We start from the raw sequence: 10,930 nt of genomic DNA, 5'->3' as shown, positions 1-10,930 counted from the left end.
TCTCGCTTCACAGTTGTTGCATTCGATTATGGAAAACAATTGACTTCGTTACCACGTGATGGTTACGGCAGATTTGGTTCTTTTTATTGCTCTATCAAAATTTGCTCGCAGTGGACATAGTTTGATGCGCTCCCCATGATATCAAGCGAATGGCCGAGGGCCCTCTTGATTGGTGTGAGTTGCCAGGATGATGCAAGCCAGATAATGATTGATCGAAAAAGGATAGATTTACCATCACTGTGGATAAGAGTCATACTGTAGCTCAGTTGGTTAGAGCATTGCTCGCGAATAGCAAGGTCCCTGGTTCGAGTCCTGGTGGTGTGACTGATGATTTTTTCTTTCTTTCATATCTGGCTTGCAAGTGTTGAGTTTCGGGGAGAAAAGAGCAGTATGTAGCATGCGGCCTCTAATTTCCTAAAATTGTTACCTCCATAAATAAACACAAAAATGGTACAGAGCACAACGCATCATTCTTTGTACTAAAAGTTACCTTAATTCTTTGTTGCCATCTTCAATAGGTCCGTCAAATAGTAATAATAGGTTTTTTAATCGACCTGACAAGACGACACGACGCTTTCAGACCACAGCACGAACAGTTCTCCAGCCACACTCCACGAAAGCAAGTAGTAATACTCCGGACAAGTCTTGTTTCGTTCCATAAAGATGACGGAGAACCTGCAAGCCTCGTGTTTTCTCGTCCGGTCAAATGAAAAACCTATTACTAAAAGTTGTCTGATGATTGCCTATGGGCATGAAACCAATAGTTACAACGAATTATGCGTGGTACTCTGTGCCGTGTGTAAAATAGCTCTATTCGAACGAATAGTGAGCATTCTACCGCGTCGGAGGACTCTCATTTGTAAACAACAATACTAGTAATACGTAGGATTGCTGCCGAGCCAATCTCACAGTCACCGTGGAATTGCCAGGTTCCTTTGGCTTGGTTAGTTTGAGTTTTTAGTTAAAAAAAAAAGAGAAAATCGGGAGCAGCAAGCAAGTAAAAAAGAAAAACATGAGATAATCGGGAGCCCGCCGCACATCTAATCCAAGAACATAATATTCCCTCTTTAGTTGAAGATTGGTCATGTGAATAATGCTATCATGATGTCTACAAAATCTGGTATCTCAGCTTCATTTAGGGAACAAACACAAAATGCAGCGTACCCATACACAAAAATTCATGGTTTGCCTTAGACTCGCCTGGAGGCCGAGGTTTCCGCATCCGTAGGAACGCCACCACCCTTCAGGAATCAAGGCGTGAATGCAGCTCCTAAAGCGGTGGCAGGTGAGTAGATCAGACCCACTAAATTGGTCAGAGACCGACAATCCCATTTGCTGCATCCATGCTTCCCTCGTGCCGGGCCACGAGCTCCCAATTAACTGTTGGTCGCAGCACGGCTGGACAAATCCTTCCACTTCCTAGCAGGACTTGAACCTGGTATCCTCTGTGTCTCACTCCTAGTCTTAGACCATCCCACTATGCTTGAATGCACCTGTATGCACAAAGGTCCAGTGGAATTCGTGAAAAACTATATTCATCTCAACTCCGAGTTTCTTGCTATACGCAATCATAAGTAGATTGAGTCCGGAAGAATATACTGGGCTCACGTTATGAGCATATACCATTGAGAAAGTGATACCCCTGGAAACATTGGTAGGGACGTGTTGCTATAAATGATCTGCGGGACGGGTTGGTGGATGACAGGAATGTTTCGGTGATGAGCGTGATGGTTGGTAGTATACCTTGCGGACCAGGGTTATGGGTAAGGTATAGATTTTAACCTGTGCAAAAGTCATTGGCTTGTTTAAATTAATGACTAGTGATGTAAAGTTTTCTAATTCATCTGCTGCCTGTATGGAGTGGTGATCAGTAAGCACTCTTATTGAGTACTCTGATGTGCATAATGCACTGCTGATGCAAATGGGGTTCAAAATTCCAAAAATATAATGCATATGCAGGACAAAGAGAACGTAATGGTACGGTCTGCAGACAATCTGTGGTCAACCCGAACATGCATCCTCTTGGCCCGATCAGCGTGAACACCCATATGTACATATACAATGCACAATGTTTTCTGCAAGTTACGACTGAAACGCTAACGGATAGAGCTCCCAGAGAGCCGTCACTGACATGGCCAATCGACAGTCCATGTGGCAGCCGTCACGTATGTCACATGACTATTACATCCAGTGCAAGCATGCGTCGTGGCGTGACCGGCATACATACATGTACTGTCCGCAGATTGAGTATTTCGCTCCTGCTCTTGTAGCAGTTGAGCACTCTTGCATGGGGTAGTGCCTTTGCTGTTTGCTTTATGCAGAGCTCACTGACTTGTCAGTTTGAGCACTCTGGCAAGGTACGTTCGGGCCTGATTGGAAATTTTTATTTCCATTGCTATCAGGTTCGGCCTCATTTTCTCTGTGCTGCGCTGACGAGTCCACAAAGGACGAAACAGTTCTGTCCGCAGATTGAGTACATGTACATCTATAATACGTAGCAATTACAAGTACAGGAGATCACTCCGAACTTTAGGCCTCATGTGTGGTAGGCTTTTAGACAGTTAGGACCATGCCAACGCCATGGAGGCCGCAGGTGATGCTCGCAATACCAGCCGCGCCGGACACATGAAGGGATCCAAAACGCAATCCAGCTCAGCCTTGAGCCACTTCTTATTGCGATGGAAGAAAACTTTGAACGCACTTACAGCTGTCGTCTGCGAGATTAGTGAGGTGTAATCGAAGTGTGTTCTCCGCTGATTAGATTGTCGTAGTTCGGTATTATATACACCTTCTCTAGGGCGAGGGGAAGTTTAGATCAATACTTTTAGCGCCAGGAGTATATCATTGCAGCAATGGCGATACTTCCGCACTGCTTCATGTCACTATTGCTACTGGCGATGACTGGAACTGGGGCGTATGCGGAACTGCGTGGGGAACGAAGCGCTGCTAACATTACCAGCAATTCCGTACAGTCGAGGAGCGGTGAGTACATGAAACTATGCCCAAATCGCACCTCACTGTGCAAGTCTTGAAGGTGAACTTGTCGTGTATCTTGTTCTACACAAAGAGAGATCCAGGTTGCTGCTGTCTCTCCATTGAATCGCATGGACGTTGTACTGTAGCTCCTCTGGAAAGTGCATTTTAAGGATAAAAAATAATTACCGTGGTGTTTCTTTTCGAGGGCACCTGTATGATGACTGATGAGTCTCGCTCTCGCTCATACAGCTTTCAAGCGTTACATTTATACTGTAAAATGGAGGGGGGAGGGTACAAGATGTTCCCCTAGGCCCTGTAAATCTGTAAGCCATTCGATGTTGCCTTGTGTTATACGCATTCATCGCTAGGACTGTTGTTGAACCCTTGTACAACACAGGAACCTGTATGGTCGCGTGGATCAAACTACATGATCCGACACTGTCTGATGCCGAGGCCCAAGTGAAACAAGACGTACTGGAAAGCAACGCAGCGCCAATGGACGAAACAAACACCGCCAGCCAGCGGGTTGTTCTGTTCTCGTTTCTATTCGGCGGCGTTTCTAAAGCAAGGAGTTTTATTCAATGTCTGAGTAAGTTATTCGGCGTGTGCTCGCCACCAATTACAAGTCCAAATAGAGATCTACATAATTATGGGGTCTTCAAGCTATTATTCTAATAATTAAACTTATACCATGGAACTGTACTGAAATAATCGCTGTGCTGGTATGTTCTTTCTATCTCGGTAGTCGTCATAGTGACTCGACACAGAAACATTTCCACTCGAGGGCAATGTTGTAAGATAGGAGTGACTAGAACAAAGAGAGTTCTCATTGAAAGCTGTAGAGTGAGTTCAAACCCAAAAATTCGTGTCATCAAACCCTATTGAAATATCCATGATAGTTTAGGAATATGGTCAGTTACACTCAAATCGTGAAACGTGCACTAAGTGATTGTGTATCGTCTTGCTATGTGATGCACGTTGTGTCAGAGCATAAAGAAGTCTTCTAGGAACGGAGCACCCTGCTGGCCATTATCATGCTCACTAGTATTTCAATTATATTCTGCAGGTCGAGAGGATGAGACATGTGGCCGTCAAGCACCCTGTGGAGAACATGGGCAGTGTGTTTATGGAGCAGTTGCGAGCGCAGGTCACAGGGCTTATCACTGCAAGTGCGCATCAGGCTTCACTGGCACGAACTGTGAGAGAGGTGTGTACTATACTGTACATGTGTTTGGTGTCATTCTGCATGACGACGTTCTGGTGCCCTAGGCTTATGAGCCCATGTTATGCCTTTTAAAGGTTTCATTAGGCCATATTCAACTCCTGCACATTTGCCTATTTGGTCGTTTCAGAGTTCCATTGCTGCTTTGAGGATTAGTCTCTGACTCAGGGCACACACAGAGAAGCTCTGAGAGCGCAGAGCCCTCTCTTTTGGTGTGTTGTGTGTATTGGTGTGACGTGTCCAGAGGTCTCGCCATGCTCCAGAGCACCCTGTGGCAATGCAGGGAGATGCGTACCTCTTCCAGCTGGAGCTTACCGCTGCTCATGCTCGAAATTCTGGACTGGCCGGCACTGCTCTCAAGGTACTGCTCTGCGAGTACAGTAAAACCTGTGATTAATGACCACCCCTTGGGGCCAGAGAAACGTGGACATTAGTGTAAGGTGGTCCTTAGTTAGAGGTTTGCACCGCATAACCATTATCCTGTGAATGTGGGAACATCCGTGCCTGGCGAAGTGGTCTGTAGTACCAGGCTGGTCGCTAGTCAGGGTGGTCTTTAGTACAGGTTTTACTGTAGTAACATAGCATCGGGCTATGCATCATGTACAGTAAAACCTGTAACTAAAGACCACCCTGACTAGCGACCAGCCTGGTACTACACACCACGTCGCCAGACACGGACGGTTTCCCATTCATATATTCTTATGGTTATGCGGTGCAAACCTCTAACTGAGGACCACCTGCCACTAATGACCGCTTTCTCTGGCCCCGAGGGGTGGTCGTTGTTCACAGGTTTTACTGTACATGAATAGCTGCATGCTCTGCTACACGTTGTACATGCGTTTAGTTCCACGTAATACCGAGGCAACACCTTGAAGCGGAGTTTCTAGATAAAGTTCACTAGTTCTGTCAAAAAGGCAGCATCTCTTCTCTTTCTCACTCGCTCTCACTCGCTCTCTCGTTCTCATATTTTGCATGCTCCCCACTCTCGTGTAATACTCCTTTCCTTTCTTCGTCATTTTGTAAGAGCTGTGACGTTTTATTTCTCCAGGCAAGAACGCAGGAATGCCTGTCCATTCTGGCAAAGCCACATAAAATATCCCAAGAAACCAAGTCCAAGTGTACCTTTTGAGCATTGTGTGTGCTAAAAAATTATGGAAAAAGTCCTGCTCAAGTTGTTGTTCACTTCTACCCGTGTAGTGGAAAAGAAGGGTCCGCAAAAAAGATACCACTTAGCATCTTTAAAAATTTATAGCCATCCTATAGCTAGCAATGAACAGAGAACTCGTCATTCGGATTACTAAAGTAGATCGGGTCTCTTGATGGTGACGACCTTGCACGTATTTCTGCCGCACACACCATATCCTATTACTGGTATATAGTAATGTACCGTAAATCAACTAATTTTCGCTGGCGATTAGATTTCTCTGATTTCGCCGTTTGGTTTCACCCGGCCAAAGTAAATTGCCAAAATTTGTCATAGAGGCAAATGATGCGTTATTGAGACATGGCTGCATATTATTATTATTATTATTATGAAATGACCCAAAGGCAATGTGCCTATCGAGGGGTTCATTTGATTGAAAGAACAGTAGATGTAGATGTATGTACAAAGAGAAGTAGGGATTGATGAGGAGAGAAATGGGGAAAATCAACTGCAAGGTGGCGGAATTCCGTTGATTGCATAAGCATAGTCAGCTGTAAATTTCCTGAGGGCAGCTTTGAACTTATAGAGCGAGGCTTCCGATGTTAGACTGGGGGGTAAACAGTTCCATAGAATAGCAGTTCGGAACATGAAGAGAGACTTAGACAATGATTTAAATTTGGGAATATGAGGGCAACAACTTCCCAACAAGTACAAATAGATTTCTTTTTTGAAAACCTGAATCGGCCAAAGTTAAATGACGGCCAAAAGTTTCATTTCGAGATCGGCCAAAGTTTCTCATCGGCCAATTTTTTTGTTTTACTGTATAGAGGAAATTGAATGTAGTTCTGTGATTATGTTCAAATCTTTTCTGTTTTTTTACAGCTCGCTGGGTTACAAAGGGTGAACTTTCTCCCTTGTCCAACGCAGTCAGAGGTATTGTTGATGACGTGTCAAGGATGACCGTGCGGATCTCTGACAACTGGAAATCGACTGAAACGTTTCTACAGGGCATGGAGAAAAGGCTGATGAGCAGACTCGACGACCGTCTCGACGCTATTGCAGCTAACGTTTCAAACAATGTGAGCATATTTGAGTTTCGGACTTGTGTGTGCGTGTCTTTGTATGTGAGTATGTGTTTGTGTGTGTGTGTTACATGTACAAGTAACCTTTTACTGAAATGAAAATACTTGACTGACTTGAGCAGACAAGAAGTCTGGGGATCTAACCGAAGGTCTCTAGATTACCAGTCGATAGCTCGACCACTAAGCTATAGGCACAACACAAACCCCAAAATACTGCAAATCAGCCAAATGTTTGACGACCACCACGCAGACGGGTCTTTGTGCCCTATCTCCAGAGGATAGTGTCACCTTACATGAACAAGTCAGTTTTAAAGGGTTTCAATTTGAATAAAATCTTTTCGTTCAAATCCCCACCTAGCTTTCACACATTTTCTCACTACTTTAGCCGGCCACAGTGAATCTTGACTGCCACGTTTTGTATAATATTCAAACCTCTGAAGGAAAGCTGTAAACGGGCAAAGTCTGAAGATGAGATTGATTGTCTTCAGAAGGATGTGAACCAGGGTCGTTCGCTTATGGCCAGCGATGTTTTACCACTAACCTTTTTGATGTAATCATCATCCAAGCAGCGACCCTTCAACATTTTCTTCAGACTTTGTAACTCACATTTCCTGTGAATCCACACAGGCTGGTGGGACGCAGCCCTCACTGCAACCCACACACTTGATATAAAAGCTAGCACGCAGGAAGCCCTTATATATAAATGAAACTCCGTTGAACCAAGCGCAGTGTGGAGTTCACAACTCTTGGCAATGGAAGATGACTTTGCAAATGCGAATCACCCCTGGCAAGTTCATATACTTGCACCCGTTCTTGTTTTAATGAAAGTTGTCTCTATGGTTTTCACTTTGTTGCGTACAGACTTTGTCCATTCAGGCTCTCCTGCGCACAAAAGAGGCAAGCAGGTCGACACAGGCAGGTAACACGGTTTGTTTGTAGAAGTAACGCACTTTTTCCGTCTCCCGTGTCATAGTTGGCTATGTTGTTTTCGGTTCTGCAACCTCCAGACGTGAACTTTTTCCAAACTTTTGATGACAAAAACTCTAGTTCAGTTAGTTGCTCTGACCTCCGCTGATGAGACATACCAAGATCAGACTAGCTAGATGTACAGTGATTGAGTAACAGCACAGTAGAGATTTTTATATTTTTAATTTTTATACTATCATTCACAAACCCAACTCGTAAAATAAATAATTATGTGGACAAAAACAAACAGCTACTGAGTAGGGGTTGCACTGGGCAGCAGTGATGATGAGGTACCCGGGGCTCCACCGACCAAAGATCTCATTCCTGTGTAGGTGAGAATGAACTAGAGATTATCATGCACAGTGTTACATGAACATGGAATTGGAAAACATAGGTCAGCAGTAGACGTGGTTGGTGTCAAGTTACCCAAACATTACGAGGACATTGCAGTTTCATGACGACTACGAAGCTAAAGATTGGGCAAGCACCTTTATGTAAACTGGTTGCATGGCCCAGCGAACGCAAATTCAAAGCGTTTCGACAGCGTTTCAACCCATTGTAGTAAATTGCGTGCTAGGAATGAGGGAAGGTCGGTTAAAGCTACAATTGTAGAGAAGTATCACATCAAACTACTTGGCCATACGCGAGTGTGTATTTATGATTTTTTTGATATCTTTGTGTGCTTTCCCCATCACAGCTCTGGGCGGATGCAAACGGCAGAGGGGTGCTACAACCTACAGAAGCAGCAGAACCCGGGTAGTGACAGCCAACGTTGGCAATACTTCATACCAAACTGTTTGCAATATGTCCCTGGACGGTGGTGGATGGCTAGTTGTTTTGAGGTCGCTCGGAAGTGACTCTACTTTCTGGAACCGTGATTGGGCAGCCTATAAGAACGGGTTTGGAGACCTGAACGGGAAATTCTGGCTGGGAAACGACAGGATACATAAACTGACGCAAAGCCAGAAGTACGAAGTTCGCATTGATCTCGCAACACCAACTGCTACTCATTTCGTTAAGTACAATTGGATGAGAGTTGGAAGCGAAGAAGAACTTTATCGTCTAACAGTCAGTCGCACGGTAGAGTCGTCCTTCACTATTCCAGTGGGACAAGGTCTGGAGTATCACGAAATGCCATTCACCACTTATGATCGGGACAATGATAGGCAAACTCGCCTCAACTGCGCCGGTACGTATAAAATTGGATGGTGGTATTCCTCGTGTTACTACGTTTTGCATGATAGACGATTCTCAACAGCCTTGGAGGAGCTGACATTCTTCGAGATGAAAGTGAGGCCCAGATTGGTTTGAGTCTTTCTCTTATGATAATTGGTATTTCATCTCCCTTTCCCCTCGCCCACTCTCGTATCTTCTGAGCCTCTATCTCTGTTCGCCCCGATTTATGGTATATCACTCATCAAACATACAATCCATGTGCTCTCTCTCTCTGTTGCTGCTGATCGTGATAAGTGTAGGCAGCGGTTTAGTTAATGCGGTTAGTCTTTTCTCTTTTTTTCGTTTGCTTCTGCTGCCTTACGACACATTTGGCGCCCATGCGACCAGAATGGTTGTGGAATAAACATGTACTTACAATGTTTGTCATGAAGACAGTGTACGCTTGTACTAACTAACGCCGACAGCAGAGGTCAAGTTTGTTGGCTTGCCTCACCAGCACTTGCTTCATCTTGGAGTCCCTACTCTCCCGGATGTTATTTTTGGGGGGGGGGCATCTCCCACTATTTTCACTTTAGTAAGTTGTATTATTTTACGCATTCCAGCGGCAGCGTCAACCAAGCAGTTTTACTTGATCCACACGTTCGCTAAGGCCTCGGTCACACTACGGCAAAACTGCTGCGTCAGCGTCCGAATCATGAGCTTTTCCATGGCAACTGACGCAAACGCGGGAAGTTTGAGCGTCAGACGCTGCTGCATCTGACGTGGGGAAATCGGCTGCGGTGCCGCTGGTGGGAGTGACGCTTGGCGGAAAAACAGTGTCTTTTAAGTTTAATTATTTTCAAGACAGTTGCTTGAGTTGAGCAGTCATCCGACAATCGTCTCTTCAAGGTTTGTTTTGTTCCCTCTGTTTTTCTCGAGATGAGTCCGTGGACCTACGAGGCCGAGGCTGCTCTGCTCCGAACCTGGCGGAAGAGCGAGGCGTTTTCTGAGAAGAAAATGATGTCGAGAACTTGAAGGACCAGTTGTTTGAGTGGGTCATCGGCCAACGGGAGCCTGTTGACTTGGGAGCTCCCAATCAAGTAAGAAGTAAAACCCCAAGTAATATCCACTTTGCATGTCTCCTTAAATACTCTGCCCATGACCCACTTGTAGTAGCACACATAAACATATGCAGCCTCAGAAACAAAACTCATGAAATTCAACAACTATTGTCTGACCATAAAGTTCACGTCCTATGTATTACCGAGTCTCACCTGGACTCCACTGTTAGCGATGCTCGCCTTAACATATCTAAACTTAACGTTTTCCGCTGTGATCGCACTATACATGGTGGCGGTGTCTGCATTTATGTTCATTCTCACTTTGCTGGAACCGTACTCCAACGATCTACAGGATCCTCTGAGCTGTGCTGATGAGCTCTAACAGAGCGAAACAGTTGCTGTCCGCAGACTTGAGGATCCACTGTAAAGATATTAACTGTCCGTATCCGTCTTGCTACCAAGCCACGTGCAACAGACATTAGTGTGTCCACCTTGTATCGCCCGCCGTCTGCCACAGTGGATTTCTGGGACCAGTTGAGCTCTGAACTTGATTTAGCCCTTCAAACTCCGAATGCATTAATCCTAGGCCACTTCAATACTGATGTCCTCCAGCCAACGACTCCAGGATATCGCCATCTACAGCGTGTCCGTGCGGAGCATCACCTCAGAAATGTTATCACTGAACCCACTCGTTTAGCACGTACATGCCTAGATCTTGCTCTGGTTACTGACGGCTCCCCCTGTAGTCAAGGCGGAAGTAGTCTCAATGAACGGTGTTTGTGATCACGATCTCAGCATTGTCCAATGTGCCTATCAAGACCTTGAGCCCATTCCTGCGCACACTCACAGGCTGATTCGGAAGCCTGCACCCCATTCTATGGATTTCGACCAATGTGGCCAGGAAATCAGTGAAAGTTTCAGAACTTGGGAGTAGCCCACCAGCCTGGACGGTCAAGTGAAGCACTTTTCAAAGTGTTTGAGACATGTTCTGGACAGAAATGCTCCGATCACTCAGCTCAAGGTGTCTGGATTTGGCAGGCCTCGTCGGCAACCATGGGTTACGCCACACTTGAAAAAGCTTCTTCAGCTTCGAATAAACTTGCACAGGAAATTACGAAGGAACCCAACCGACGGCCCCCTCCTCCAGCAGTACCGGGCAGCACGGCGCGAGGGAACCCTCTTGAATAAGAAACTCAGAACAGAAGCCTGCGTGAAGGCCTTCAACACCCACAAACGCAACCCCAGAGCCCAGTGGCAAATCCTGAACAAGCTTGCAGGACGAGAAAAAGTCAAATCCTTACCTAAGGCGACTATATCCGACCTT

At 45.5% G+C, this 10,930-nt stretch overlaps 1 protein-coding gene across 1 annotated transcript; it reads left to right on the top strand.

Annotated features, from left to right (window-relative positions):
- Positions 1 to 2,589: 2,589 nt before the first annotated feature.
- Positions 2,590 to 9,088, top strand: LOC135825871 (angiopoietin-related protein 7-like). The gene is made up of 7 exons (XM_065338505.1): positions 2,590 to 2,982; positions 3,374 to 3,565; positions 4,043 to 4,183; positions 4,443 to 4,559; positions 6,225 to 6,421; positions 7,286 to 7,343; positions 8,088 to 9,088. Exons 1-7 carry the CDS (start codon positions 2,853 to 2,855, stop codon positions 8,699 to 8,701), a joined length of 1,449 nt encoding a protein of 482 aa, XP_065194577.1. The 5' UTR covers positions 2,590 to 2,852; the 3' UTR covers positions 8,702 to 9,088.
- The last annotated feature ends 1,842 nt before the right edge of the window (positions 9,089 to 10,930 follow it).

This window comes from Sycon ciliatum, chromosome 10, assembly GCF_964019385.1.
Source record: "Sycon ciliatum chromosome 10, ocSycCili1.1, whole genome shotgun sequence".
Taxonomy (NCBI): Eukaryota; Metazoa; Porifera; class Calcarea; order Leucosolenida; family Sycettidae; genus Sycon; species Sycon ciliatum.
Note: the sequence above shows the minus strand (reverse complement) of the source record. Positions and strands in the feature narration are given on the sequence as shown.